The 26,102-nt window shown below is 45.5% G+C and overlaps 1 protein-coding gene across 1 annotated transcript in view; it reads right to left on the bottom strand.

Moving 5' to 3' along the window:
• Positions 1-26,102, bottom strand: part of trpc6b (transient receptor potential cation channel, subfamily C, member 6b) — a 96,231-nt gene that overhangs the window by 49,940 nt on the left and 20,189 nt on the right. The window contains exons 3-5 of the mRNA XM_036965696.1: positions 21,142-21,327; positions 20,750-20,914; positions 18,518-18,734 (exon numbers count right to left, since the gene is read on the bottom strand). Coding sequence (XP_036821591.1) covers positions 18,518-18,734; positions 20,750-20,914; positions 21,142-21,327 — 568 coding nt within the window. The remainder of the gene's footprint in view (positions 1-18,517; positions 18,735-20,749; positions 20,915-21,141; positions 21,328-26,102) is intronic.

Genomic DNA, 26,102 nt, shown 5'->3' with positions numbered 1-26,102 from the left:
TTACAAGGGTATGTTTGGCAGCATGAGTGAAGGATGCTTTGTTGCGAAATAGGAAGCCAATTCTAGATTTAACTTTGGATTGGAGATGTGGAGATTTGATATGGGTCTGGAAGGAGAGTTTACAGTCTAACCAGACACCTAAGTATTTGTAGTTGTCCACGTATTCTAAGTCAGAGCCGTCCAGAGTAGTGATGTTGGACAGGCGGGTAGGTGCAGGTAGCGATCGGTTGAAGAGCATGCATTTAGTTTTACTTGTATTTAAGAGCAATTGGAGGCCACGGAAGGAGAGTTGTATGGCATTGAAGCTTGCCTGGAGGGTTGTTAACACAGTGTCCAAAGAAGGGCCGGAAGTATACAGAATGGTGTCGTCTGCATAGAGGTGGATCAGAGACTCACCAGCAGCAAGAGCGACCTCATTGATGTATACAGAGAAGAGAGTCGGTCCAAGAATTGAACCCTGTGGCACCCCCATAGAGACTGCCAGAGGTCCGGACAACAGACCCTCCGATTTGACACACTGAACTCTATCAGAGAAGTAGTTGGTGAACCAGGCGAGGCAATCATTTGAGAAACCAAGGCTGTTGAGTCTGCCGATGAGGATGTGGTGATTGACAGAGTCGAAAGCCTTGGCCAGATCAATGAATACGGCTGCACAGTAATGTTTCTTATCGATGGCGGTTAAGATATCGTTTAGGACCTTGAGCGTGGCTGAGGTGCACCCATGACCAGCTCTGAAACCAGATTGCATAGCAGAGAAGGTATGGTGAGATTCAAAATGGTCGGTAATCTGTTTGTTGACTTGGCTTTCGAAGACCTTAGAAAGGCATGGTAGGATAGATATAGGTCTGTAGCAGTTTGGGTCAAGAGTGTCCCCCCCTTTGAAGAGGGGGATGACCGCAGCTGCTTTCCAATCTTTGGGAATCTCAGACGACACGAAAGAGAGGTTGAACAGGCTAGTAATAGGGGTGGCAACAATTTCGGCAGATCATTTTAGAAAGAAAGGGTCCAGATTGTCTAGCCCGGCTGATTTGTAGGGGTCCAGATTTTGCAGCTCTTTCAGAACATCAGCTGAATGGATTTGGGAGAAGGAGAAATGGGGAAGGCTTGGGCGAGTTGCTGTTGGGGGTGCAGTGCTGTTGACAGGGGTAGGAGTAGCCAGGTGGAAAGCATGGCCAGCAGTAGAAAAATGCTTATTGAAATTTTCAATTATGGTGGATTTATCAGTGGTGACAGTGTTTCCTATCTTCAGTGCAGTGGGCAGCTGGGAGGAGGTGTTCTTATTCTCCATGGACTTTACAGTGTCCCAGAACTTTTTTGAGTTAGTGTTGCAAGAAGCAAATTTCTGCTTGAAAAAGCTAGCCTTGGCTTTTCTAACTGCCTGTGTATAATGGTTTCTGGCTTCCCTGAACAGCTGCATATCACGGGGGCTGTTCGATGCTAATGCAGAACGCCATAGGATGTTTTTGTGTTGGTTAAGGGCAGTCAGGTCTGGGGAGAACCAAGGGCTATATCTGTTCCTGGTTCTAAATTTCTTGAATGGGGCATGTTTATTTAAGATGGTTAGGAAGGCATTTAAAAAAAATATCCAGGCATCCTCTACTGACGGGATGAGGTCAATATCCTTCCAGGATACCCCGGCCAGGTCGATTAGAAAGGCCTGCTCGCTGAAGTGTTTCAGGGAGCGTTTTACAGTGATGAGAGGAGGTCGTTTGACCGCTGACCCATTACGGATGCAGGCAATGAGGCAGTGATCGCTGAGATCTTGGTTGAAGACAGCAGAGGTGTATTTAGAGGGGAAGTTGGTTAGGATGATATCTATGAGGGTGCCCATGTTTAAGGCTTTGGGGAGGTACCTGGTAGGTTCATTGATAATTTGTGTGAGATTGAGGGCAGCAAGTTTAGATTGTAGGATGGCTGGGGTGTTAAGCATGTTCCAGTTTAGGTCGCCTAGCAGCACGAGCTCTGAAGATAGATGGGGGGCAATCAGTTCACATATGGTGTCCAGAGCACAGCTGGGGGCAGAGGGTGGTCTATAGCAGGCGGCAACGGTGAGAGACTTGTTTTTAGAGAGGTGGATTTTTAAAAGTAGAAGTTCAAATTGTTTGGGTACAGACCTGGATAGTAGGAAAGAACTCTGCAGGCTATCTTTGCAGTAGATTGCAACACCGCCCCCTTTGGCAGTTCTATCTTGTCTGAAAATGTTGTAGTTTGGAATTAAAATGTCTGAATTTTTGGTGGTCTTCCTAAGCCAGGATTCAGACACAGCTAGAACATCCGGGTTGGCAGAGTGTGCTAAAGCAGTGAATAGAACAAACTTAGGGAGGAGGCTTCTAATGTTAACATGCATGAAACCAAGGCTATTACGGTTACAGAAGTCGTCAAAAGAGAGCGCCTGGGGAATAGGAGTGGAGCTAGGCACTGCAGGGCCTGGATTCACCTCTACATCGCCAGAGGAACATAGGAGGAGTAGAATAAGGGTGCGACTAAAAGCAATAAGAATTGGTCGTCTAGAACGTCTGGAACAGAGAGTAAAAGGAGGTTTCTGGGGGCGATAAAATAGCATCAAGGTATAATGTACAGACAAAGGTAAGGTAGGATGTGAATACAGTGGAGGTAAACCTAGGTATTGAGTGATGAAGAGAGAGATATTGTCTCTAGAAACATAATTGAAACCAGGAGTTGTCATTGCATGTGTGGGTGGTGGAACTAATAGGTTGGATAAGGTATAGTGAGCAGGACTAGAGGCTCTACAGTGAAATAAGCCAATAAACACTAACCAGAACAGCAATGGACAAGACATATTGACATTAAGGAGAGGCATGCTTAGTCGAGTGATCAAAAGGGTCCAGTGAGTGGAGAGGTTGGTTGAGGGTCACGGCGATTTAGACAGCTAGCCAAGCCAACCGGTAGCAAGCTAGCATAGGATGGAGTCTGTTGTTAGCCACCTCTTGCGTTCGGTCAGTAGATTAGTGGGGTTCCGTGAGGTAGAGGGGATTAATCCAAATCACACAACAACAACAAAAATAAGAACAATAGATATAGTTATAGAGGCCCGAGAAGAAAACATAATAATAATAAAAATAAATAAATTGTCCGATTGTCTATTCAGATAGCAGCCGGTAAGACAGCTAACGGTTAGCGGGCCGCAGATGGGCGTTCAGGTAACGTCGCGACAGAGGAGCCAGCCGGATCTCCTTCAGGTAGATAACGTCGGCAGTCCAGTTGTGAAGGCCCGGTGGGGCTCCGCGTAGGCAGTGAAACGGGTCCGGATAGGTGACTGCAGCCCAGGAGTGAATGATGGAACTCAGGAGTGATTGACGGAGCTGGCTAGCACCGGAACAATCGATGTTTGCTCCGGAATCGACGAAAGCCGACTGTCACACGGATAGCAGCTAGCTAGCTGTGAGATCCGGGTATGAATGTCCAGAGAGCAGTTGAAATCCTGGGACATGGAGAGAAAAATTGGTCCGGTATGTTCCGTTCCGAGCCGCGCTGTGCCGTACAACACTGGCGATAGATTTTCGAGCTAAAGGATAGCTGATGACCACAAACCGTGGTTAGCTGAATACTAACGATTTGCCAGTAAAGAAGCTAACTAGCTTCTGATTAGCTTCTGGATTAGCTTCTGGGCTAGCTCCTGGCTAGCTTCTGGCTAGTTTCTGGCTAGCTTCTTGGAGTTTCTGGCTAGCTTCTTGGAGGATTACAGATCTGAGGTAAATAATAATTTTTTATAAATATAAATTGGTGAGGCTGGTTGCAGGAGAGTGTTTAGAAGATGAGTTGATGGAAAATAAAAATAAAATGTATGTGAAAAAAAGTTATATGAAAAAAAAGTTATATATATAAATATATATATATACAGGACACGACAAGACGAGGACAAAAGACGTCTGAACTGCTATGCGATCTTGGAGAGAAATGATTAATGTGTTACCAGTATATAAGAACAGACTAATGTGATGTCAGTATATAAGAACAGACTAATGTGGTGCCAGTATATAAGAACAGACTAATGTGGTGCCAGTATATAAGGACAGACCAATGTGGTGCCAGTATAGAAGAACAGACTAATGTGGTGCCAGTATATAAGAACAGACTAATGTGGTGCCAGTATAAGAACAGACTAATGTGGTGCCAGTGTATAAGAACAGACTAATGTGGTGCCAGTATATAAGAACAGACTAATGTGGTGCCAGTATATGAGAACAGACTAATGTGGTGCCAGTATATAAGAACAGACTAATGTGGTGCCAGTATATAGGAACAGACTAATGAGGTGCCAGTATATAAGAACAGACTAATGTGGTGCCAGTATATAAGAACAGACCAATGTGGTGCCAGTATATAAGGACATATTAATGTGGTGCCGGTATATAAGAACAGACTAATGTGGTGCCAGTATATAAGAACAGATGAATGTGGTGCCAGTATATAAGAACAGACTAATGAGGTGCCAGTTTATAAGAACAGACTAATGAGGTGCCAGTATATAAGAACAGACTAATGTGGTGCCAGTTTATAAGAACAGATTAATGTGGTGCCAGTATATAAGGACAGACCAATGTGGTGCCAGTATATAAGAACAGATTAATGTGGTGCCAGTATATAAGGACAGACCAATGTGGTGCCAGTATATAAGAACAGATTAATGTGGTGCCAGTATATGAGAAACAGATTAATGTGGTGCCAGTATATAAGAACAGACTAATGTGGTGCCAGTATATAAGAACAGACTAATGTGGTGCCAGTATATAAGGACAGACCAATGTGGTGCCAGTATATAAGAACAGATTAATGTGGTGCCAGTATATAAGGACAGACCAATGTGGTGCCAGTATATAAGAACAGATTAATGTGGTGCCAGTATATAAGGACAGACCAATGTGGTGCCAGTATGTAAGAACAGATTAATGTGGTGCCAGTATATAAGAACAGATTAATGTGGTGCCAGTATATAAGAACAGACTAATGTGGTGCCAGTATATAAGAACAGACTAATGTGGTGCCAGTATATTAGAACAGACTAATGTGGTGCCAGTATATAAGAACAGACTAATGTGGTGCCAGTATATAAGAACAGATTAATGTGGTGCCAGTATATAAGGACAGATTAATGTGGTGCCAGTATATAAGAACAGACTAATGTGGTGCCAGTATATAAGAACAGATTAATGTGGTGCCAGTATATAAGAACAGACTAATGAGGTGCCAGTTTATAAGAACAGACTAATGAGGTGTCAGTATATAAGAACAGACTAATGTGGTGCCAGTTTATAAGAACAGATTAATGTGGTGCCAGTATATAAGGACAGACCAATGTGGTGCCAGTATATAAGGACAGATTAATGTGGTGCCAGTATATAAGGACAGACCAATGTGGTGCCAGTATATAAGAACAGATTAATGTGGTGCCAGTATATAAGAACAGATTAATGTGGTGCCAGTATATAAGAACAGACTAATGTGGTGCCAGTATATAAGAACAGACTAATGTGGTGCCAGTATATAAGGACAGACCAATGTGGTGCCAGTATATAAGAACAGATTAATGTGGTGCCAGTATATAAGGACAGACCAATGTGGTGCCAGTATATAAGAACAGATTAATGTGGTGCCAGTATATAAGGACAGACCAATGTGGTGCCAGTATATAAGAACAGATTAATGTGGTGCCAGTATATAAGGACAGACCAATGTGGTGCCAGTATATAAGAACAGATTAATGTGGTGCCAGTATATAAGAACAGATTAATGTGGTGCCAGTATATAAGAACAGACTAATGTGGTGCCAGTATATAAGAACAGACTAATGTGGTGCCAGTATATAAGGACAGACCAATGTGGTGCCAGTATATAAGAACAGATTAATGTGGTGCCAGTATATAAGGACAGACCAATGTGGTGCCAGTATATAAGAACAGATTAATGTGGTGCCAGTATATAAGAACAGATTAATGTGGTGCCAGTATATAAGAACAGACTAATGTGGTGCCAGTATATAAGAACAGACTAATGTGGTGACAGTATATAAGGACAGACCAATGTGGTGCCAGTATATAAGAACAGATTAATGTGGTGCCAGTATATAAGGACAGACCAATGTGGTGCCAGTATATAAGAACAGATTAATGTGGTGCCAGTATATAAGAACAGATTAATGTGGTGCCAGTATATAAGAACAGACTAATGTGGTGCCAGTATATAAGAACAGACTAATGTGGTGCCAGTATATAAGGACAGACCAATGTGGTGCCAGTATATAAGGACAGACCAATGTGGTGCCAGTATATAAGAACAGATTAATGTGGTGCCAGTATATAAGGACAGACCAATGTGGTGCCAGTATATAAGAACAGATTAATGTGGTGCCAGTATATAAGGACAGACCAATGTGGTGCCAGTATGTGTATCCCACATTTGGTATATTATATTCACTCTGCCCACAAATGAAATGTAATAGCTGTCATAAAACTTAAGACACTCAAGATTAGCAGCATGGGTTGGAATGAGCAGGAGAGAAGAAGAGAGAACAGCAGCACGGGTTGGAATGAGCTAGAGAGAAGAAGAGAGAACAGCAGCATGGGTTGGAATGAGCAGGAGAGAAGAAGAGAGAACAGCAGCACGGGTTGGAATGAGCAGGAGAGAGAACAGCAGCATGGGTTGGAATGAGCTGGAGAGAAGAAGAGAGAACAGCAGCATGGGTCGGAATGAGCAGGAGAGAGAACAGCAGCATGGGTTGGAATGAGCTGGAGAGAAGAAGAGAGAACAGCAGCATGGATTGGAATGAGCTAGAGAGAAGAAGAGAGAACAGCAGCATGGGTTGGAATGAGCAGGAGAGAAGAAGAGAGAACAACAGCATAGATTGGAATGAGCTAGAGAGAAGAAGAGAGAACAGCAGCATGGATTGGAATGAGCTAGAGAGAAGAAGAGAGAACAGCAGCATGGATTGGAATGAGCTGGAGAGAAGAAGAGAGAACAGCAGCATGGGTTGGAATGAGCAGGAGAGAAGAAGAGAGAACAACAGCATAGATTGGAATGAGCTAGAGAGAAGAAGAGAGAACAGCAGCATGGGTTAGAATGAGCTAGAGAGAAGAAGAGAGAACAGCAGCATGGATTGGAATGAGCTAGAGAGAAGAAGAGAGAACAGAAGCATGGCTTGGAATGAGCAGGAGAGAAGAAGAGAGAACAGCAGCATGGATTGGAATGAGCTAGAGAGAAGAAGAGAGAACAGCAGCATGGATTGGAATAAGCTGGAGAGAAGAAGAGAGAACAGCAGCATGGATTGGAATAAGCTGGAGAGAAGAAGAGAGAACAGTAGCATGGGTTGGAATGAGCTAGAGAGAAGAAGAGAGAACAGCAGCCTGGATTGGAATGAGCTAGAGAGAAGAAGAGAGAACAGCAGCATGGGTTGGAATGAGCTGGAGAGAAGAAGAGAGAACAGCAGCATGGGTTGGAATGAGCAGGAGAGAGAACAGCAGCATGGGTTGGAATGAGCTGGAGAGAAGAAGAGAGAACAGCAGCATGGGTCGGAATGAGCAGGAGAGAGAACAGCAGCATGGGTTGGAATGAGCTGGAGAGAAGAAGAGAGAACAGCAGCATGGATTGGAATGAGCTAGAGAGAAGAAGAGAGAACAGCAGCATGGGTTGGAATGAGCAGGAGAGAAGAAGAGAACAGCAGCATGGATTGGAATGAGCTGGAGAGAAGAAGAGAGAACAGCAGCATGGGTTGGAATGAGCAGGAGAGAAGAAGAGAGAACAACAGCATAGATTGGAATGAGCTAGAGAGAAGAAGAGAGAACAGCAGCATGGATTGGAATGAGCTAGAGAGAAGAAGAGAGAACAGCAGCATGGATTGGAATGAGCTGGAGAGAAGAAGAGAGAACAGCAGCATGGGTTGGAATGAGCAGGAGAGAAGAAGAGAGAACAACAGCATAGATTGGAATGAGCTAGAGAGAAGAAGAGAGAACAGCAGCATGGGTTAGAATGAGCTAGAGAGAAGAAGAGAGAACAGCAGCATGGATTGGAATGAGCTAGAGAGAAGAAGAGAGAACAGAAGCATGGCTTAAATGGGCAGGAGAGAAGAAGAGAGATCAGCAGCATGGATTGGAATGAGCTAGAGAGAAGAAGAGAGAACAGCTGCATGGATTGGAATAAGCTGGAGAGAAGAAGAGAGAACAGCAGCATGGATTGGAATAAGCTGGAGAGAAGAAGAGAGAACAGTAGCATGGGTTGGAATGAGCTAGAGAGAAGAAGAGAGAACAGCAGCCTGGATTGGAATGAGCTAGAGAGAAGAAGAGAGAACAGCAGCATGGGTTGGAATGAGCTGGAGAGAAGAAGAGAGAACAGCAGCATGGGTTGGAATGAGCAGGAGAGAAGAAGAGAGAACAGCAGCATGGGTTGGAATGAGCAGGAGAGAAGAAGAGAGAACAGAAGCATGGGTTGGAATGAGCAGGAGAGAAGAAGAGAGAACAGCAGCATGCGTTGGAATGAGCTAGAGAGAAGAAGAGAGAACAGCAGCATGGATTGGAATGAGCTAGAGCTATTCAATTAAACGTGTCCCGTTTCCCAGATCCCATCGACACAGACAGACATAGTTTATTTCTTCCAGTATGTGTAGCATACATTTGGTATCAATCCACATTCTATTCTATTGGTGCGGCAGGGTAGCCTAGTGGTTAGAGCGTTGGACTAGAAAGGTTGCAAGTTCATATCCCCGAGCTGACAATTTACAAATCTGTCGTTCTGTCCCTGAACAGGCAGTTAACCCACTGTTCCTAGACCAGTTAACCCACTGTTCCTAGACCAGTTAACCCACTGTTCCTAGGCCAGTTAACCCACTGTTCCTAGACCAGTTAACCCACTGTTCCTAGGCCGTCATTGAAAATAAGAATTTGTTCTTAACTGACTTGCCTAGTTAAATAAAGGTAATTTAAAAAATTCTAACCCCACATCAAATGTAAATGTCAGTGCTTGTCTGCCATATAATGTAACAGAGATATGGCTTTAAGTTCAATGCTTTGTCAAATTTAAAGTCAAATCTTTGCCAAGAACCCATCCAAGTAGACAAAGCGTATATGTTAAATATCTATTTCCTGGTGTCACATATGTTAGAGTGATTACAGTATTATGGCCCCTCTGTGATTGTCAGTGTTCAGTAGTTGACCTCTGTGATCCTCCTCTGCTACAGGGCTATTTTAGTACAACAGTGTGGGAACCTCCTTCCCTTCACATAATGGGATGTAGACAAGACACGTCAAACTGCTGACGGGAAACAGGTAGGTTATTATAGACTGGTGACAGGCTACAGGCCGGTTATTATAGACTGGTGACAGGCTACAGGCCGGTTATTATAGACTGGTGACAGACTACAGGCCGGTTATTATAGACTGATGACAGGCTGGTTATTATAGACTGGTGACAGGCTACAGGCAGGTTATTATAGACTGATGACAGGCTACAGGCCGGTTATTATAGACTGATGACAGGCTACAGGCTGGTTATTATAGACTGATGACAGGCCAGTTATTATAGACTGGTGACAGGCTACAGGCCGGTTATTATAGACTGGTGACAGGCTACAGGCAGGTTATTATAGACTGATGACAGGCTACAGGCCGGTTATTATAGACTGATGACAGGCTACAGGCCGGTTATTATAGACTGATGACAGGCTACAGGCTGGTTATTATAGACTGATGACAGGCTACAGGCTGGTTAGTATAGACTGATGACAGGCTACAGGCCGGTTATTATAGACTGATGACAGGCTACAGGCCGGTTATTATAGACTGATGACAGGCTACAGGCCGGTTATTATAGACTGATGACAGGCTACAGGCCGGTTATTATAGACTGATGACAGGCTACAGGCCGGTTATTTTAGACTGATGACAGGGCAGATATTATAGACTGATGACAGGGAGGTTAGTATAGACTGATGACAGGCAGGTTAGTATAGACTGATGGCAGGCAGGTTAGTATAGACTGATGGCAGGCAGGTTAGTATAGACTGATGGCAGGCAGGTTAGTATAGACTGATGGCAGGCAGGTTAGTATAGACTTATGGCAGGCAGGTTAGTATAGACTGATGGCAGGCAGGTTAGTATAGACTGATGGCAGGCAGGTTAGTATAGACTGATGGCAGGCAGGTTAGTATAGACTGATGGCAGGCAGGTTAGTATAGACTGATGGCAGGGAGGTTAGTATAGACTGATGGCAGGCAGGTTAGTATAGACTGATGGCAGGCAGGTTAGTATAGACTGATGGCAGACAGGTTAGTATAGACTGATGGCAGGCAGGTTAGTATAGACTGATGGCAGACAGGTTAGTATAGACTGATGGCAGGCAGGTTAGTATAGACTGATGGCAGGCAGGTTAGTATAGACTGATGGCAGGCAGGTTAGTATAGACTGATGGCAGACAGGTTAGTATAGACTGATGGCAGGCAGGTTAGTATAGACTGATGGCAGGCAGGTTAGTATAGACTGATGGCAGGCAGGTTAGTATAGACTGATGGCAGGGAGGTTAGTATAGACTGATGGCAGGCAGGTTAGTATAGACTGATGGCAGGCAGGTTAGTATAGACTGATGGCAGGCAGGTTAGTATAGACTGATGGCAGGCAGGTTAGTATAGACTGATGGCAGGCAGGTTAGTATAGACTGATGGCAGGCAGGTTAGTATAGACTGATGGCAGGCAGGTTAGTATAGACTGATGGCAGGCAGGTTAGTATAGACTGATGGCAGGCAGGTTAGTATAGACTGATGGCAGGCAGGTTAGTATAGACTGATGGCAGGCAGGTTAGTATAGACTGATGGCAGGCAGGTTAGTATAGACTGATGGCAGGCAGGTTAGTATAGACTGATGGCAGGGAACAGCCAATGTGGAGTAAAATTCCATAGAGTCCCTGGTTCCTGTTTTATTAATCCCCTCTAATCATGGACTGATTCAGACCTCGGACAAAAGGTGAGTGCAATTAATGATGAGGTAAAAGAGAAAACCAGCAGTACTCCAGACCTGGTAGGATAGGAGTTTAACAGAAAACCATCAGTACTCTGAACCTGGTAGGATAAGAGTTTAACAGAAAACCATCAGTACTCTGAACCTGGTAGGATAAGAGTTTACCAGAAAACCAGCAGCACTCTGAACCTAGTAGGGTAAGAGTTTAACAGGAAACCAGCAGTACTCTGAACCTGGAGCAGTAAGAGTTTAACAGGAAACCAGCAGCACTCTGAACCTGGTAGGGTAAGAGTTTAACAGGAAACCAGCAGCACTCTGAACCTGGTAGGGTAAGAGTTTAACAGGAAACCAGCAGCACTCTGAACCTGGTAGGGTAAGAGTTTAACAGGAAACCAGCAGCACTCTGAACCTGGTAGGGTAAGAGTTTAACAGGAAACCATCAGTACTCCAGACCTGGTAGGGTAAGAGTTTAACAGGAAACCAGCAGCACTCTGAACCTGGTAGGGTAAGAGTTTAACAGGAAACCAGCAGTACTCCAGACCTGGTAGGGTAAGAGTTTAACAGGAAACCAGCAGTACTCTGAACCTGGTAGTGTAAGAGTTTAACAGGAAACCAGCAGCACTCTGAACCTGGTAGGGTAAGAGTTTAACAGGAAACCAGCAGTACTCTGAACCTGGTAGGGTAAGAGTTTAACAGGAAACCAGCAGTACTCTGAACCTGGTAGGGTAAGAGTTTAACAGGAAACCAGCAGTACTCTGAACCTGGTAGGGTAAGAGTTTAACAGGAAACCATCAGTACTCCAGACCTGGGAGGGTAAGAGTTTAACAGGAAACCAGCAGTACTCTGAACCTGGTAGGGTAAGAGTTTAACAGGAAACCAGCAGTACTCTGAACCTGGTAGGGTAAGAGTTTAACAGGAAACCAGCAGTACTCTGAACCTGGTAGGGTAAGAGTTTAACAGGAAACCAGCAGTACTTTGAACCTGGTATGGTAAGAGTTTAACAGGAAACCAGCAGTACTCCAGACCTGGGAGGGTAAGAGTTTAACACCCCTGCTATAGATGCTACAGTAAGGGTATTGGGAATAGTTATACTACTTTTATATTGGGGGAAATAAGATAAGTTCTTTAGAATGGTCCACCTAATTATTTTTATAAAACGGGTTGCTTTCATCCTAGATGCTGATTTGTTGATATGCAGGAGTTGTGTCTCCTAATTCCACTGCCCAGCAACAAAGGCAGGAATTTCATAAACTTCATCTCCCTCGGAAAAAAGCATCTACACATTATTTTTCCATGCTACTATTTAATTTGCAACAGTTGGGGGTTGTACAGACCTACTTGTCGGCCTCTACGACCTAGGTACATGCCAATGATTTGATTAGCATTTAGTAACGTCAAATGAATAGAATGATTAGAATTAACGACTGGGTCACAACATGCGGGCCTGGAGGCCAGGTCATCTGATGCAGCACTCCATCACTCTCCTTCTTGGCAGCACTCCATCACTCTCCTTCTTGGTCAAATAGCCCTTACACAGCCTGGAGGTGTTTTGGGTTATTGTCCTCTTGAAAAACAATAGTTCAACTAAGTGTAAACCAGATGGGATGGTGTATCACTGCAGAATGCTGTGGTAGCCATGTTGGTTAAGTGTGCCTTGAATTCTCAATAAATCACTCTCTTCTTCTTATTGGTGTCCTTTAATAGTGACGCAGCAATTCAACTATGAAGGCCTGATTCACATAGTCTCCGCTCTGATGGACTTTTGTTTCTCTTTGTTTATTTGAGCTGTTCTTTCCATAATATGGACTTGGTCTATTACCAAATAGGGCCATCTTCTGTATACCACCCCTACCTTGTCACAACACAACTGATTGGCTGAAACGCATTAAAAATTCCACAAATTAACTTTTAACAAGGCACACCTGTTAGTTGAAATGCATTCCAGGTGACTACCTCATGAAGCTGGTTGAGAGAACAGGGACAAAGTGGAGTCGCAATTCAATGGCTCAGACACAAGACGTATGTGGCAGGGTCTACAGGAAATCACGGACTACAAAAAGAATACCAGCCACGTCATGGACACCGACGTCACGCTCCCGGACAAACTAAATACCTTCTTTGTCCGCTTTGAGGACAATACAGGACCACCGACGCAGTCCGCTACCAAGGACTGCGCCCCCCCCCCCCTCTCCTTCTCCATGGCAGACGTGAGTAAAACATTTAAATGTGTTAACCCTCGCAAGGCTGCTGGCCCAGACGGCATACCTAGCCACATTCTCAGAGCATGCACAGACCAGCTGGCTGGAGTGTTTACGGACATATTCAATCTCTCCCTATCCCAGTCTGCTGTCCCCACATGCTTCAAGATGGCCACCATTGTTCCTGTTCCCAAGAAAGCTAAGGTAACTGAACTAAACGACTACCGCCTCGTAGCACTCACTTCTGTCATCATGAAGTGCTTTGAGAGACTAGTCAAGGATCATATCACCTCCACCTTACTGGCCACCCTAGACCCACTTCAGTTTGCATACCGCCCCAATATCTCCACAGACAATGCAACAACCATCACACTGCACACTGCCCTACCCCATCTGGACAAGAGGAATACCTACAGTGGGGAGAACAAGTATTTGATACACTGTCGATTTTGCATGGAGCCCCAGACCGAGGGTGATTGACCGTCATCTTGAACTTCTTCCATTTTCTAATAATTGCGCCAACAGTTGTTGCCTTCTCACCAAGCTGCTTGCCTATTGTCCTGTAGCCCATCCCAGCCTGTAGTCCATCCCAGCCTGTAGCCCATCCCAGCCTGTAGTCCATCCCAGCCTGTAGCCCATCCCAGCCTGTAGCCCATCCCAGCCTGTAGTCCATCCCAGCCTGTAGCTCATCCCAGCCTGTAGTCCATCCCAGCCTGTAGTCCATCCCAGCCTGTAGCCCATCCCAGCCTGTAGCCCATCCCAGCCTGTAGTCCATCCCAGCCTGTAGCCCATCCCAGCCTGTAGTCCATCCCAGCCTGTAGCCCATCCCAGCCTGTAGTCCATCCCAGCCTGTAGCCCATCCCAGCCTGTAGTCCATCCCAGCCTGTAGTCCATCCCAGCCTGTAGTCCATCCCAGCCTGTAGTCCATCCCAGCCTGTAGCCCATCCCAGCCTGTAGTCCATCCCAGCCTGTAGTCCATCCCAGCCTGTAGTCCATCACAGCCTGTAGTCCATCCCAGCCTGTAGTCCATCCCAGCCTGTAGTCCATCCCAGCCTGTAGTCCATCACAGCCTGTAGTTCATCACAGCCTGTAGTCCATCCCAGCCTGTAGTCCATCCCAGCCTGTAGTCCATCCCAGCCTGTAGTCCATCCCAGCCTGTAGTCCATCCCAGCCTGTAGCCCATCCCAGCCTGTAGTCCATCCCAGCCTGTAGTCCATCCCAGCCTGTAGTCCATCCCAGCCTGTAGTCCATCCCAGCCTGTAGTCCATCCCAGCCTGTAGCCCATCCCAGCCTGTAGTCCATCCCAGCCTGTAGTCCATCCCAGCCTGTAGCCCATCCCAGCCTGTAGTCCATCCCAGCCTGTAGTCCATCCCAGCCTGTAGTCCATCCCAGCCTGTAGTCCATCCCAGCCTGTAGTCCATCCCAGCCTGTAGCCCATCCCAGCCTGTAGTCCATCCCAGCCTGTAGTCCATCCCAGCCTGTAGCCCATCCCAGCCTGTAGTCCATCCCAGCCTGTAGTCCATCCCAGCCTGTAGTCCATCCCAGCCTGTAGTCCATCACAGCCTGTAGTCCATCACAGCCTGTAGTCCATCCCAGCCTGTAGTCCATCCCAGCCTGTAGCCCATCCCAGCCTGTAGTCCATCCCAGCCTGTAGCCCATCCCAGCCTGTAGTCCATCCCAGCCTGTAGTCCATCCCAGCCTGTAGTCCATCCCAGCCTGTAGTCCATCCCAGCCTGTAGTCCATCACAGCCTGTAGTCCATCCCAGCCTCTAGCCCATCCCAGCCTGTAGTCCATCCCAGCCTATAGCCCATCCCAGCCTGTAGTCCATCCCAGCCTGTAGCCCATCCCAGCCTGTAGTCCATCCCAGCCTGTAGTCCATCCCAGCCTGTAGTCCATCCCAGCCTGTAGTCCATCCCAGCCTGTAGTCCATCCCAGCCTGTAGCCCATCCCAGCCTGTAGTCCATCCCAGCCTGTAGTCCATCCCAGCCTGTAGTCCATCCCAGCCTGTAGCCCATCCCAGCCTGTAGTCCATCCCAGCCTGTAGTCCATCCCAGCCTGTAGTCCATCCCAGCCTGTAGCCCATCCCAGCCTGTAGTCCATCCCAGCCTGTAGTCCATCCCAGCCTGTAGCCCATCCCAGCCTGTAGTCCATCCCAGCCTGTAGTCCATCCCAGCCTGTAGTCCATCCCAGCCTGTAGTCCATCCCAGCCTGTAGCCCATCCCAGCCTGTAGCCCATCCCAGCCTGTAGTCCATCCCAGCCTGTAGCCCATCCCAGCCTGTAGTCCATCCCAGCCTGTAGTCCATCCCAGCCTGTAGCCCATCCCAGCCTGTAGTCCATCCCAGCCTGTAGTCCATCCCAGCCTGTAGTCCATCCCAGCCTGTAGCCCATCCCAGCCTGTAGTCCATCCCAGCCTGTAGCCCATCCCAGCCTGTAGTCCATCCCAGCCTGTAGCCCATCCCAGCCTGTAGTCCATCCCAGCCTGTAGTCCATCCCAGCCTGTAGTCCATCCCAGCCTGTAGTCCATCCCAGCCTGTAGCCCATCCCAGCCTGTAGCCCATCCCAGCCTTGTGCAGGTCTACATTTCTATCCCTGACGTCCTTATACAGCTCTCTGGTCTTGGCCATTGTGGAGAGGTTGGAGTCTGTTTGATTGAGTGTGTGGACAGGTGTCTTATATACAGGTAACGAGTTCAAACAGGTGCAGTTAACACAGGTAATGAGTGGAGAACAGGAGGGATTCTTAAAGAAAGACTAACAGGTCTGTGAGAGCCGGAATTCTTACTGGTTGGTAGGTGATCAAATACTTATGTCACGCAATAAAATGCAAATTAATTACTTAAAAATCATACAATGTGATTTTCTGGATTTTTGTTTTAGATTTGTTTTAGATTCCGTCTCTCACAGTTGAAGTGTACCTATGATATAAATTACAGACCTCTACATGCTTTGTAAGTAGGAAAACCTGCAAAATCGGCAGTGTATCAAATACTTGTTCTCCCCACTGTATGTAAGAATGCTGTTCATTGACTACAGCTCAGCATTCAACACCATAGTATTCTCCAAGCTCATCATCAAGCTGGAGGCCCTGGGCCTCAACCCCGCCCTGTGCAATTGGGTCCTGGACTTTCAGACGGGACGCCCCCAGGTGGTGAAGGTAGGAAACAACATCTCCACCTCGCTGACCCTGAACACTGGGGCCCCAAAAGGGTGTGTACTCAGCCCACTCCTGTACTCTCTCTTCATCCACAACTGCGTGGCCATGCACGCCTTCCTCTCAATCATCAACTTTGCAGACAACACAACCGTAGTGGTCATGATTACCAACAACGACGAGACACTCGGAGTGTGGTGTCAGGAAAACAACCTCTCACTCAATGTCAACAAAACAAAGGAGATGATCGTGGACTTCAGGAAACAGCAGAGGGAGCAGCCCCCTTTCCACATAGACGGGACAGTAGTGGAGAAGGTGGAAAGTTTTAAATTCCTTGGCGTACACATCAACAACAAACTGAAATGGTCCATCCACACAGACAGTGTGGTGAAGAAGGCGCAACAGTGCCTCTACAAACTCAGGAGGCTGAAGAAATGTGGCTTGTCACCTAAAACCCTCACTAACTTTTACAGGTGCACAATTGAGAGCATCCTGTCGGGCTGTATCACCATCTGGTACGGCAACTGCAACGCCACAACCGTAAGGTTCTCCAGAGGGTAGTGAGGTCTGCACAACGTATCACCGATGGCAAACTACCTGCCCTCCATGACACCTACACTACCCGATGTCACAGGAAGGCAAAAAAGATCATCAAGGACAACAACCACCCGAGCCACTGCCTGTTCACCCCGCTATCATCCAGAAGGCGAGGTCAGTACAGGTGCATCAAAGCGGGGACCGAGAGACTGAGAAACAGTTTCTATCTCAAGGCCATCAGACTGCTAAGCAGCAATGACTGACTCAGAGAGGCTGTTGCCTACATGGAGACCCAATCACTGGACACTTTAATAAATGTATCACTAGTCACTTTAAACAATGCCACTTTAATCATGTCTACATATCCTACATTACTCATCTCATATGTATATACTGTATTTTATACCATCTATTGCATCTTGCCTATACCGCTCGGCCATCGCTCATGCATATATTTATATGTACATATTTTAATTCACCCCTTTTAGATTTGTGTGTATTAGGTAGTTGTTGGGGAATTGTTCAATTCCTTGTTAGATATTATTGCATTATTGTCGGAAACCAAAAACACAAGCATTTCGCTACACTTGCATTAACATCTGCTAACCATGAGTATGTAACAAAAAAAAAAGAAAATTGAGAATGCCAAGTGTGCAAAGCTGTCATCAAGGCAAAGGGTGGCTACTTTGAATAATCTAAAATGTAAAATATATTTAGATTTGTTTAACAATTTTTTGGTGTTAGAATGACAATCACAGAGAAAGGGATGGTGCAACAAATCTGACAATTCCAAATTTGACCTATGACCCAATTGTAAGATGTATTGAAGTTGTTGTCTCTCATCATCATTGAATCTCTGCTAACTAGGTCCATGGCAATCAATTGTGAACCATTTGCTTCCTGTTATCGAGGTGAACCATTTGCTTCCTGTTATCGAGGTGAACCATTTGCTTCCTGTTATCGAGGTGAACCATTTGCTTCCTGTTAAATTCAATGTTATTTAAGGGTTAGTGCTAGCACCGCAATCTGATTGGCTACATTTTTGCCCTCAGCACAGCCTCAATTCGTCGGGTCATGGACTCTACAAGGTCTTTAAAGCGTTCCACAGGGATGCTGGCCCATGTTGACTCCAATGCTTCCCACAGTTGTGTCAAGCTGTCTGGATGTCCTTTGGGTGGTGGACCGTTCTTGATACGCAAGGGAAACTGTTGAGCGTGAAAAACCCAGCAGCATTGCAGTTTTTGACACACACTGGTGCGCCTGGTACCTACTACCGTACCCCGTTCAAAGGCACTTAAATATTTGGTCTTGCCCATTCACCCTCTGAATGCCCACATACACAATCCATGTCTCAATGTTCTCAAAGATAAAAAATCCTTCTTTAACGTGACTCCTCCCCTTCATCTACACTGATTGAAGTGGATTTAACAGGTGACATCAATAAGGGATCATAGCTTTCACCTGGATTCACCTGGTCAGTAATGGAAAGAGTAGGCGTTCCTAATGTTTTGTACACTCAGTGTACGTGCGAGCATGCGTCTGTGTGTGTGTCCGTGTTTGTGTGTGTGCGCGCTCGCTCACATGCGTATGTTATGTATGTACTACAAAAAATACACAATCATATTTATTATAATACATATTTTGAACATAGTATATACAGTTTGCATATGACCTATGACCCAGGATATGATGAGTATCTCCATCCAGGTGAAGGGGGTGGTCGTCATCCTGAACAGCTGAGAGGGGTGGTCCTGTACGGTCATGTTAGGGAGCAGTTTGGTACCCTGGAAGCGATCAGCTGCATTCATCACCAGCAGGCCCAGGAAGATGGTGAAGGAAGCTGCATGGGCCACGAACTTCAGGAAGGGACCACGCATTATCTTCCCCAGCTGAGGAGAAGAAAGAAGATGAATAGTACCCCTATGGAACCCCAGAGACCAGGAGGACAGCCTTAAGGTAGATGAATAGTACCCCTATGGAACCCCAGAGACCAGGAGGACAGCCTTAAGGTAGATGAATAGTACCCCTATGGAACCCCAGAGACCAGGAGTGCAGCCTTAAGGTAGATTAATAGTACCCCTATGGAACCCCAGAGACCAGGAGGACAGCCTTAAGGTAGATTAATAGTACCCCTATGGAACCCCAGAGACCAGAAAGACAGCCTTAAGGTAGATGAATTGTACCCCTATGGAACCCCAGAGACCAGAAAGACAGCCTTAAGGTAGATGAATAGTACCCCTATGGAACCCCAGAGACCAGGAGGCCAGCCTTAAGGTGGATGAATAGTACCCCTATGGAACCCCAGAGACCAGGAGGCCAGCCTTAAGGTGGATGAATAGTACCCCTATGGAACCCCAGAGACCAGAAAGACAGCCTTAAGGTGGATGAATAGTACCCCTATGGAACCCCAGAGACCAGAAGGCCAGCCTTAAGGTGGATGAATAGTACCCCTATGGAACCCCAGAGACCAGGAGGACAGCCTTAAGGTAGATGAATAGTACCCCTATGGAACCACTGGGAACCCCAGAGACCAGGAGGACAGCCTTAAGGTAGATGAATAGTACCCCTATGGAACCACTGGGAGCCCCAGAGACCAGGAGGACAGCCTTAAGGTAGATGAATAGTACCCCGATGGAACCACTGGGAACCCCAGAGACCAGGAGGACAGCCTTAAGGTAGATGAATAGTACCCCTATGGAACCCCAGAGACCAGAAATACAGCCTTAAGGTAGATGAATAGTACCCCTATGGAACCCCAGAGACCAGGAGGACAGCCTTAAGGTAGATGAATAGTACTCCTATGGAACCCCAGAGACCAGAAAGACAGCCTTAAGGTAGATGAATAGTACCCCTATGGAACCCCAGAGACCAGAAAGACAGCCTTAAGGTAGATGAATAGTACCCCTATGGAACCCCAGAGACCAGAAAGACAGCCTTAAGGTAGATGAATAGTACCCCTATGGAACCCCAGAGACCAGGAGGACAGCCTTAAGGTAGATGAATAGTACCCCTATGGAACCCCAGAGACCAGAAATACAGCCTTAAAGTAGATGAATAGTACCCCTATGGAACCCCAGAGACCAGGAGAACAGCCTTAAGGTAGATGAATAGTAACCCTATGGAACCCCAGAGACCAGAAGGCCAGCCTTAAGGTAGGAAACACTTATCTCCCTCACTAGCTTTAAGCACCAACTGTCAGAGCAGCTCACAGATTACTGCACCTGTACATAGCCCACATATAATTTAGCCCTATCAACTACCTCTTTCCCAACTGTATTTAATTTATTTATTTATTTTGCTCCTTTGCACCCCATTATTTTTATTTCTACTTTGCACATTCTTCCATTGCAAAACTACCATTCCAGTGTTTTACTTGCTATATTGTATTTACCTTGCCACCAAGGCCTTTTTTTGCCTTTACCTCCCTTCTCACCTCATTTGCTCACATTGTATATAGACTTGTTTATACTTTATTATTGACTGTATGTTTGTTTTACTCCATGTGTAACTCTGTGTTGTTGTATCTGTCGAACTGCTTTGCTTTATCTTGGCCAAGTCGCAATTGTAAATGAGAACTTGTTCTCAACTTGCCTACCTGGTTAAATAAAGGTAAAATAAATAAATAAATAAAGATGAATAGTAACCCTATGGAACCCCAGAGACCAGAAGGCCAGCCTTAAGGTAGATTAATAGTACCCCTATGGAACCACTGGGAACCCCAGAGACCAGGAGGACAGCCTTAAGGTAGATGAATAGTACCCCTGTGGAACCCCAGAGATCAGGAGGACAGCCTTACGGTTTCGAGGGCAACACATTGGGGCATACAGGTCTCTAGAGTTTCAGCTCATCACAAAAGCATGATTCCAAATCACGTCCACTACAGGTATAAGCAGTGTATGCTGACCTTGCAAGTCGGTGCCACCCAGTAGAGCAGAGCCAGGACAGGTAGTCCAACAGCTACACCCAGAACTACCAGAAACTTGACAACGTTGGTCTGCTGTCTCAGTCCAGACAGGTTCTCGTACCAGATAGACATGAGCTGCTGCTGACAGTTTGGATGGGCTATGAACTACGATGGAGGGATGAGAAGAGAAAGATAAGTAGAGATTGTGGAGGGATGAAAGTGTGTGTCTCTCAATAACATATTAAAAAGTAAAACCTCATATGACCCTCGCCCCTCTTAACTTGGCAATCATTGCTTTTCTGTGTCCTATTGTGGCAGTGAAAAGCATAATTGCTCATCCAGACATTTGTTGAGCCACAACAGCACCAACCGTATGTTGCTGCTACCCTCACCTTCTTCAGTTCATATTTTATTGCGAGCTTTAGTCTTATAAAACTTGGTCTTTCATGTGGCTCATTGTTTTCACTGGCATCAATGTCCCCATTCAAGATGGCCTCCACCTCCTCCGTGTTACGGCACAGGTCCAGCAGTCCGACCACAAAGTCTTCACATTGCACGGACAGTTCCTTGTAATCTTTCTGTAACGGAAGAAAGAAACATGTAATGAAAGAAAGTGGTTAAAGAACCTTTTCAACAAATGTCTACTTAAAAGTGTACCGAGCTCCAAGTGCAACCACAACTTATGGATTAGTCTGTACCATACTGTTAGTTCTCAAAAGGTCTGAGGGAAATACAATGACCCTACATGAAATGTACTTTCTCACACTTAGCCTCCAGTCACACCCTATAGGCTATAGCCCTTCCAATCAGAGAACCATAATCATCAGCAAACACATGAGAATAGAAAAGCTTAAAATCCAACCCTCTTCAGGAGTGATTGGCAGAAAAAACTAACACGATGGTTAGGAATGCTGTCTTAAAGCATTGTGACATGACAAACAGAACTGTCCTTTCAACCACCATCTGTTGAAGTATGACAGAAATCAGCTAGTTGATGCTTGTAATGAATGTACATTCGGAAAATATTCAGACCCCTTGATCCCCCCCAACTAGGCAAGTCAGTTAAGAACAGATTCTTATTTACTATGGACGGCCTACTCCGGCCAAACCCGGGCCAAATGTGCACCACCCTATGGGACTACCAATCACGGCCGGATGTGATACAGCCTGGATTTGAACCAGGGACTGTAGTGACGCTTCTTGAACTGATATGCAGAGCCTTAGACCACTGCACCACTCAGGAGTCCAGCCTTATTCTAAAATGTATTGAATAAATACAAATCCTCACCAATCAACACACAATACCCCATAATGACAAAGTGAAAACAGGTTTGTAGAACTTGTTTCAGATTTATATAAAATAAAATAAAAACAGAAATACCTTCTTATTTACATCAGTTTTCAGACCCTTTGTTATGAGACTCAAAATTGATCTCAGGTGCATCCTGTTTCCATTGATCATCTTTGAGATGTTTCTACAACTTGATTGGAGTCCACCTGTGTAAATTCAATTGATTTGACATTATTTGGAAAGGCACACCTGTCTATATAAGGTCCTAGAGTTGACAGTGCAGGTCAGAGAAAAACGAAGCCATGATGTTGAAGGAATTGCCAGAAGAGGTCCAAGACAGGATTGTGTCGAGGCACAGATCTGGGGAAGGGTACCAAAACATTTCTGCAGAATTGAAGGTCCCCAAGAACACAGTGGCCTCCATCATTCTTAAATGGAAGAAGTTTGGAACCACCGAGAGCTGGCCGCCTGGCGAAACAGAGTAATCTGGGAGAAGGACATTGTTCAGAGAGGTGGCCAAGAACCTGATGGTCACTCTGACATAGCTCCAGAGTTCCTCTGTGGAGATGACAGAATCTTCCAGAAAGACAACCATTCCTGCAGAACACCAATCAGGCCTTTGCAGTAAAGTGGTAGATGGAAGCAAATGTTCAGTAATAGACACATGACAGCCCGCTTGGAGTTTGCTTGGAATTTGCCAAAAGGCACCTAAAGGACTCTCAGACCATGAGAAACAAGATTCTCTGGTCTGATGAAACGACGATTGAACTCTTTGGCCTGAATGCCAAGCGTCACGTCTGGAGGAAACCTGGCACCATCCCTACGGTGAAGCATGGTGGTGGCAGCATCATGCTGTGAGGATGTTTTTCAGCGGGAGGGACTGGGAGACTAGTCAGGATCGAGAAAAAGATAAACGGAGAAAAGTACAGAGAGTTCCAGAACGCTCAGGACCTCAGACTGGGGCGAAGGTTCAACTTCCCACAGGACAATGACCCTAGGCACACAGGCAAGACAACGCAGGAGTGGCTTCGGGACATGTCTCTGTGGAGAAGAATGTGAGGAACACCCCAAATTCAGGTGTGCCAAGCTTGTAGCGTCATACCCAAGAATACTTGAGGCTGTAATCGCTGCCAAAGGTGCTTCAACAAAATCCTTGGTCTGAATACTTAATGTGATATTTTCATTTTTATGTATTTGCAAACATGTCTTAAAACCGGGTTTTGCATTGTCATTATGGGGTATTGTGTGTAGATTGATGAGATTTTAGAATAAGGCTGTAACGTAACAAAAATGTGGAAAAAGTCAAAGGGGTCTGAATACTTTCCGAATGCTCTGTATCTGGAACAAGTACTGTACACCTACGTGTAGTCAGAGGCCACTGACATGCTAAACACAGGCCACGCCAGGTACACCCACATCCTCACAAATATTCATTATGTACAAACACAGCTTAGTTTCAGATAAGTATTATAATTCATACAGTACTCCAGGCATGTATCCCAAATGACACCCTATTCCCTATATACTGTAGTACACTAATTCCTGGTCAAAAAGGGTGCCATTTGGGATGTACTCCAGGTTTCTATAGTAACAGCTTAATTACAGTACATTTTCCTGACCACCTTTCTGACACATTCAACAATCCGGTCACCTTTATTCTGCCCACCTGCCCCATCCATTGCTTTTTCCCTGTGGAATATCATGCACATCAAAATAAACAACACCCTACAGCAAAGACACTGTGTAAAGGGATCCTCAATGATAACAGGTGAATGTATTCACTATCCCATTCTATTCCATGTATTTATTAAGGATCCCTATTAGTTCCTGCCAAGACAGCAGCTACTCTTCCTGGGGTTTATTATGGATCCCCATTAGTTCCTGCCAAGGCAGCAGCTACTCTTCCTGGGGTTTATTATGGATCCCCATTTGTTCCTGCCAAGGCAGCAGCTACTCTTCCTGGGGTTTATTATGGATCCCCATTAGTTCCTGCTGAGGCAGCAGCTACTCTTCCTGGGGTTTATTATGGATCCCCATTAGTTCCTGCTGAGGCAGCAGCTACTCTTCCTGGGTTTAATTATGGATCCCCATTAGTTCCTGTCAAGGCAGCAGCTACTCTTCTTGGGGTTGATTATGGATCCTCATTATTTCCTGCCAAACCAGCAGCTACTCTTCCTGGGGTTTATTATGGATCCCCATTTGTTCCTGCCAAGGCATCAGCTACTCTTCCTGGGGTTTATTATGAATCCCCATTTGTTCCTGCCAAGGCAGCAGCTACTCTTCCTGGAGTTTATTATGGATCCCCATTGGATCCCCATTAGTTCTCTGTTGATATCACATACATTATCAAGCATTTCACATATTATCCAGACACTGATTGTTAGCAATGCAGGTATAGGAAGGCATTACTGAAGAGCTCAGTGACTTTTAACGTGGCACCGTCATAGGATGCTACCTTTCCAACAAGTCAGTTCGTCAAATATCTACCCTGCTAGCTGCTCCGGTCAACTGTAAGTGCTGTTATTGTGAAGTGGAAACATCTAGGAGCAACAACGGCTCAGCTAAGTGGTAGACCACACAAGCTCACAGAATGGGACCTCGGTTGCAACACTCACTGCCGACTTCCAAATTGCCTCTGGAAGCAACATCAGCACAAGAACTGTTCGTCGACGTTTCTCTGGTGATGAATCACGCTTCACCACCTGGCAGTTCAACGGACAAATCTGGGTTTGTCGGAAGCCAGGAGAACGCTACCTGCCCCAATGCATAGTGCCAACTGTAAAGTTTGGTGGAGGAGGAATAATGGTCTGGGGCGGTTTTTCATGGTTTGGGCCCCTTTGTTCCAGTAAAGGGGAATCTTAACGCTGAAGCATACAATGACATTTCTAGAAGATTCTGTGCTACCAACTTTGTGGCAACAGTTTGGAGAAGGCCCTTTCCTGTTTCAGCATGACAATGTCATCGTGCACAAAGTGAGGTCCATACAGAAATGTATGGTTGAGATCAGTGTGGAAGAACTTGACTGGCCTGCACAGAGCCCTGACCTCAACCCCATCAAACACCTTTGGGATGAATTGGAATGCCGACTGTAAGCCAGGCCTATTCGCCCAACATCAGTACCCAAGCTCACTAATGCTCGTGTGGCTGAATGGAAGCAAGTCCCCGCAGCAACGTTCCAACATCTAGTGGAAAGCCTTCCCAGAAGAGAGGAGGCTGTTATAGCAGCATTGTTCCTACATCTAGTGTTCCCATGGAGATCTTACTCTAAACATATAGGAAAGTTATAGAAGGTTGCATGAGATAGCTGTGAAATTATTTTGGAATATAATGTAAAATATATATACTATATATATAATAAATGATTCATGATGATCACTCCTCTCTCTCTCTCTCTCTCTCTCTCAGGGGAACGTGGGGGTGGTTTTAAAGGGGATGCAACCACAGCAAATAGATTAGAAGAACAACAGCCTTATGGGACAGTTTTCCCAACAGAGATTGTGGAGCCCTAGACATTAAAAAAGACTTGCAATAGTGTAGTTTTTAGGATTAGGTTTAACCTGGGTCCGGAAAACCAGCTGTGTATCTTTTGCCCACCTCTCATGACCAGACTATGCAGTCATTTTAATAAAGGTCTGTTAATAAACAACTTCTAATTTCATTAGCAAGGACACAACTTTGACATATACAGTGGGGCAAAAAAGTATTTAGTCAGCCACCAATTGTGCAAGTTCTCCCACTTAAAAAGATGAGAGAGGCCTGTAATTTTCATAATGTCATACACTTCAACTATGACAGACAAAATGAAAAAAGAATTCCAGAAAAACACATTGTAGGATTTTTTATTTATTTATTTGCAAATAATGGTGGAAAATAAGTACTTGGTCAATAACAAAAGTTGATCTCAATACTTTGTTATATACCCTTTGTTGGCAATGACAGAGGTCAAATGTTTTCTGTAAGTCTTCACAAGGTTTTCACACACTGTTGCTGGTATTTTGTCCCATTCCTCCATTCCTCCAGATCTCCTCTAGAGCAGTGATGTTTTGGGGCTGTTGCTGGGCA

This window comes from Oncorhynchus mykiss, chromosome 27 (assembly GCF_013265735.2).
Source record: "Oncorhynchus mykiss isolate Arlee chromosome 27, USDA_OmykA_1.1, whole genome shotgun sequence".
NCBI classification, from domain to species: Eukaryota; Metazoa; Chordata; class Actinopteri; order Salmoniformes; family Salmonidae; genus Oncorhynchus; species Oncorhynchus mykiss.
The sequence above is the reverse complement of the archived record's forward strand: the minus strand, read 5'-3'. Positions and strand labels throughout refer to the sequence as shown.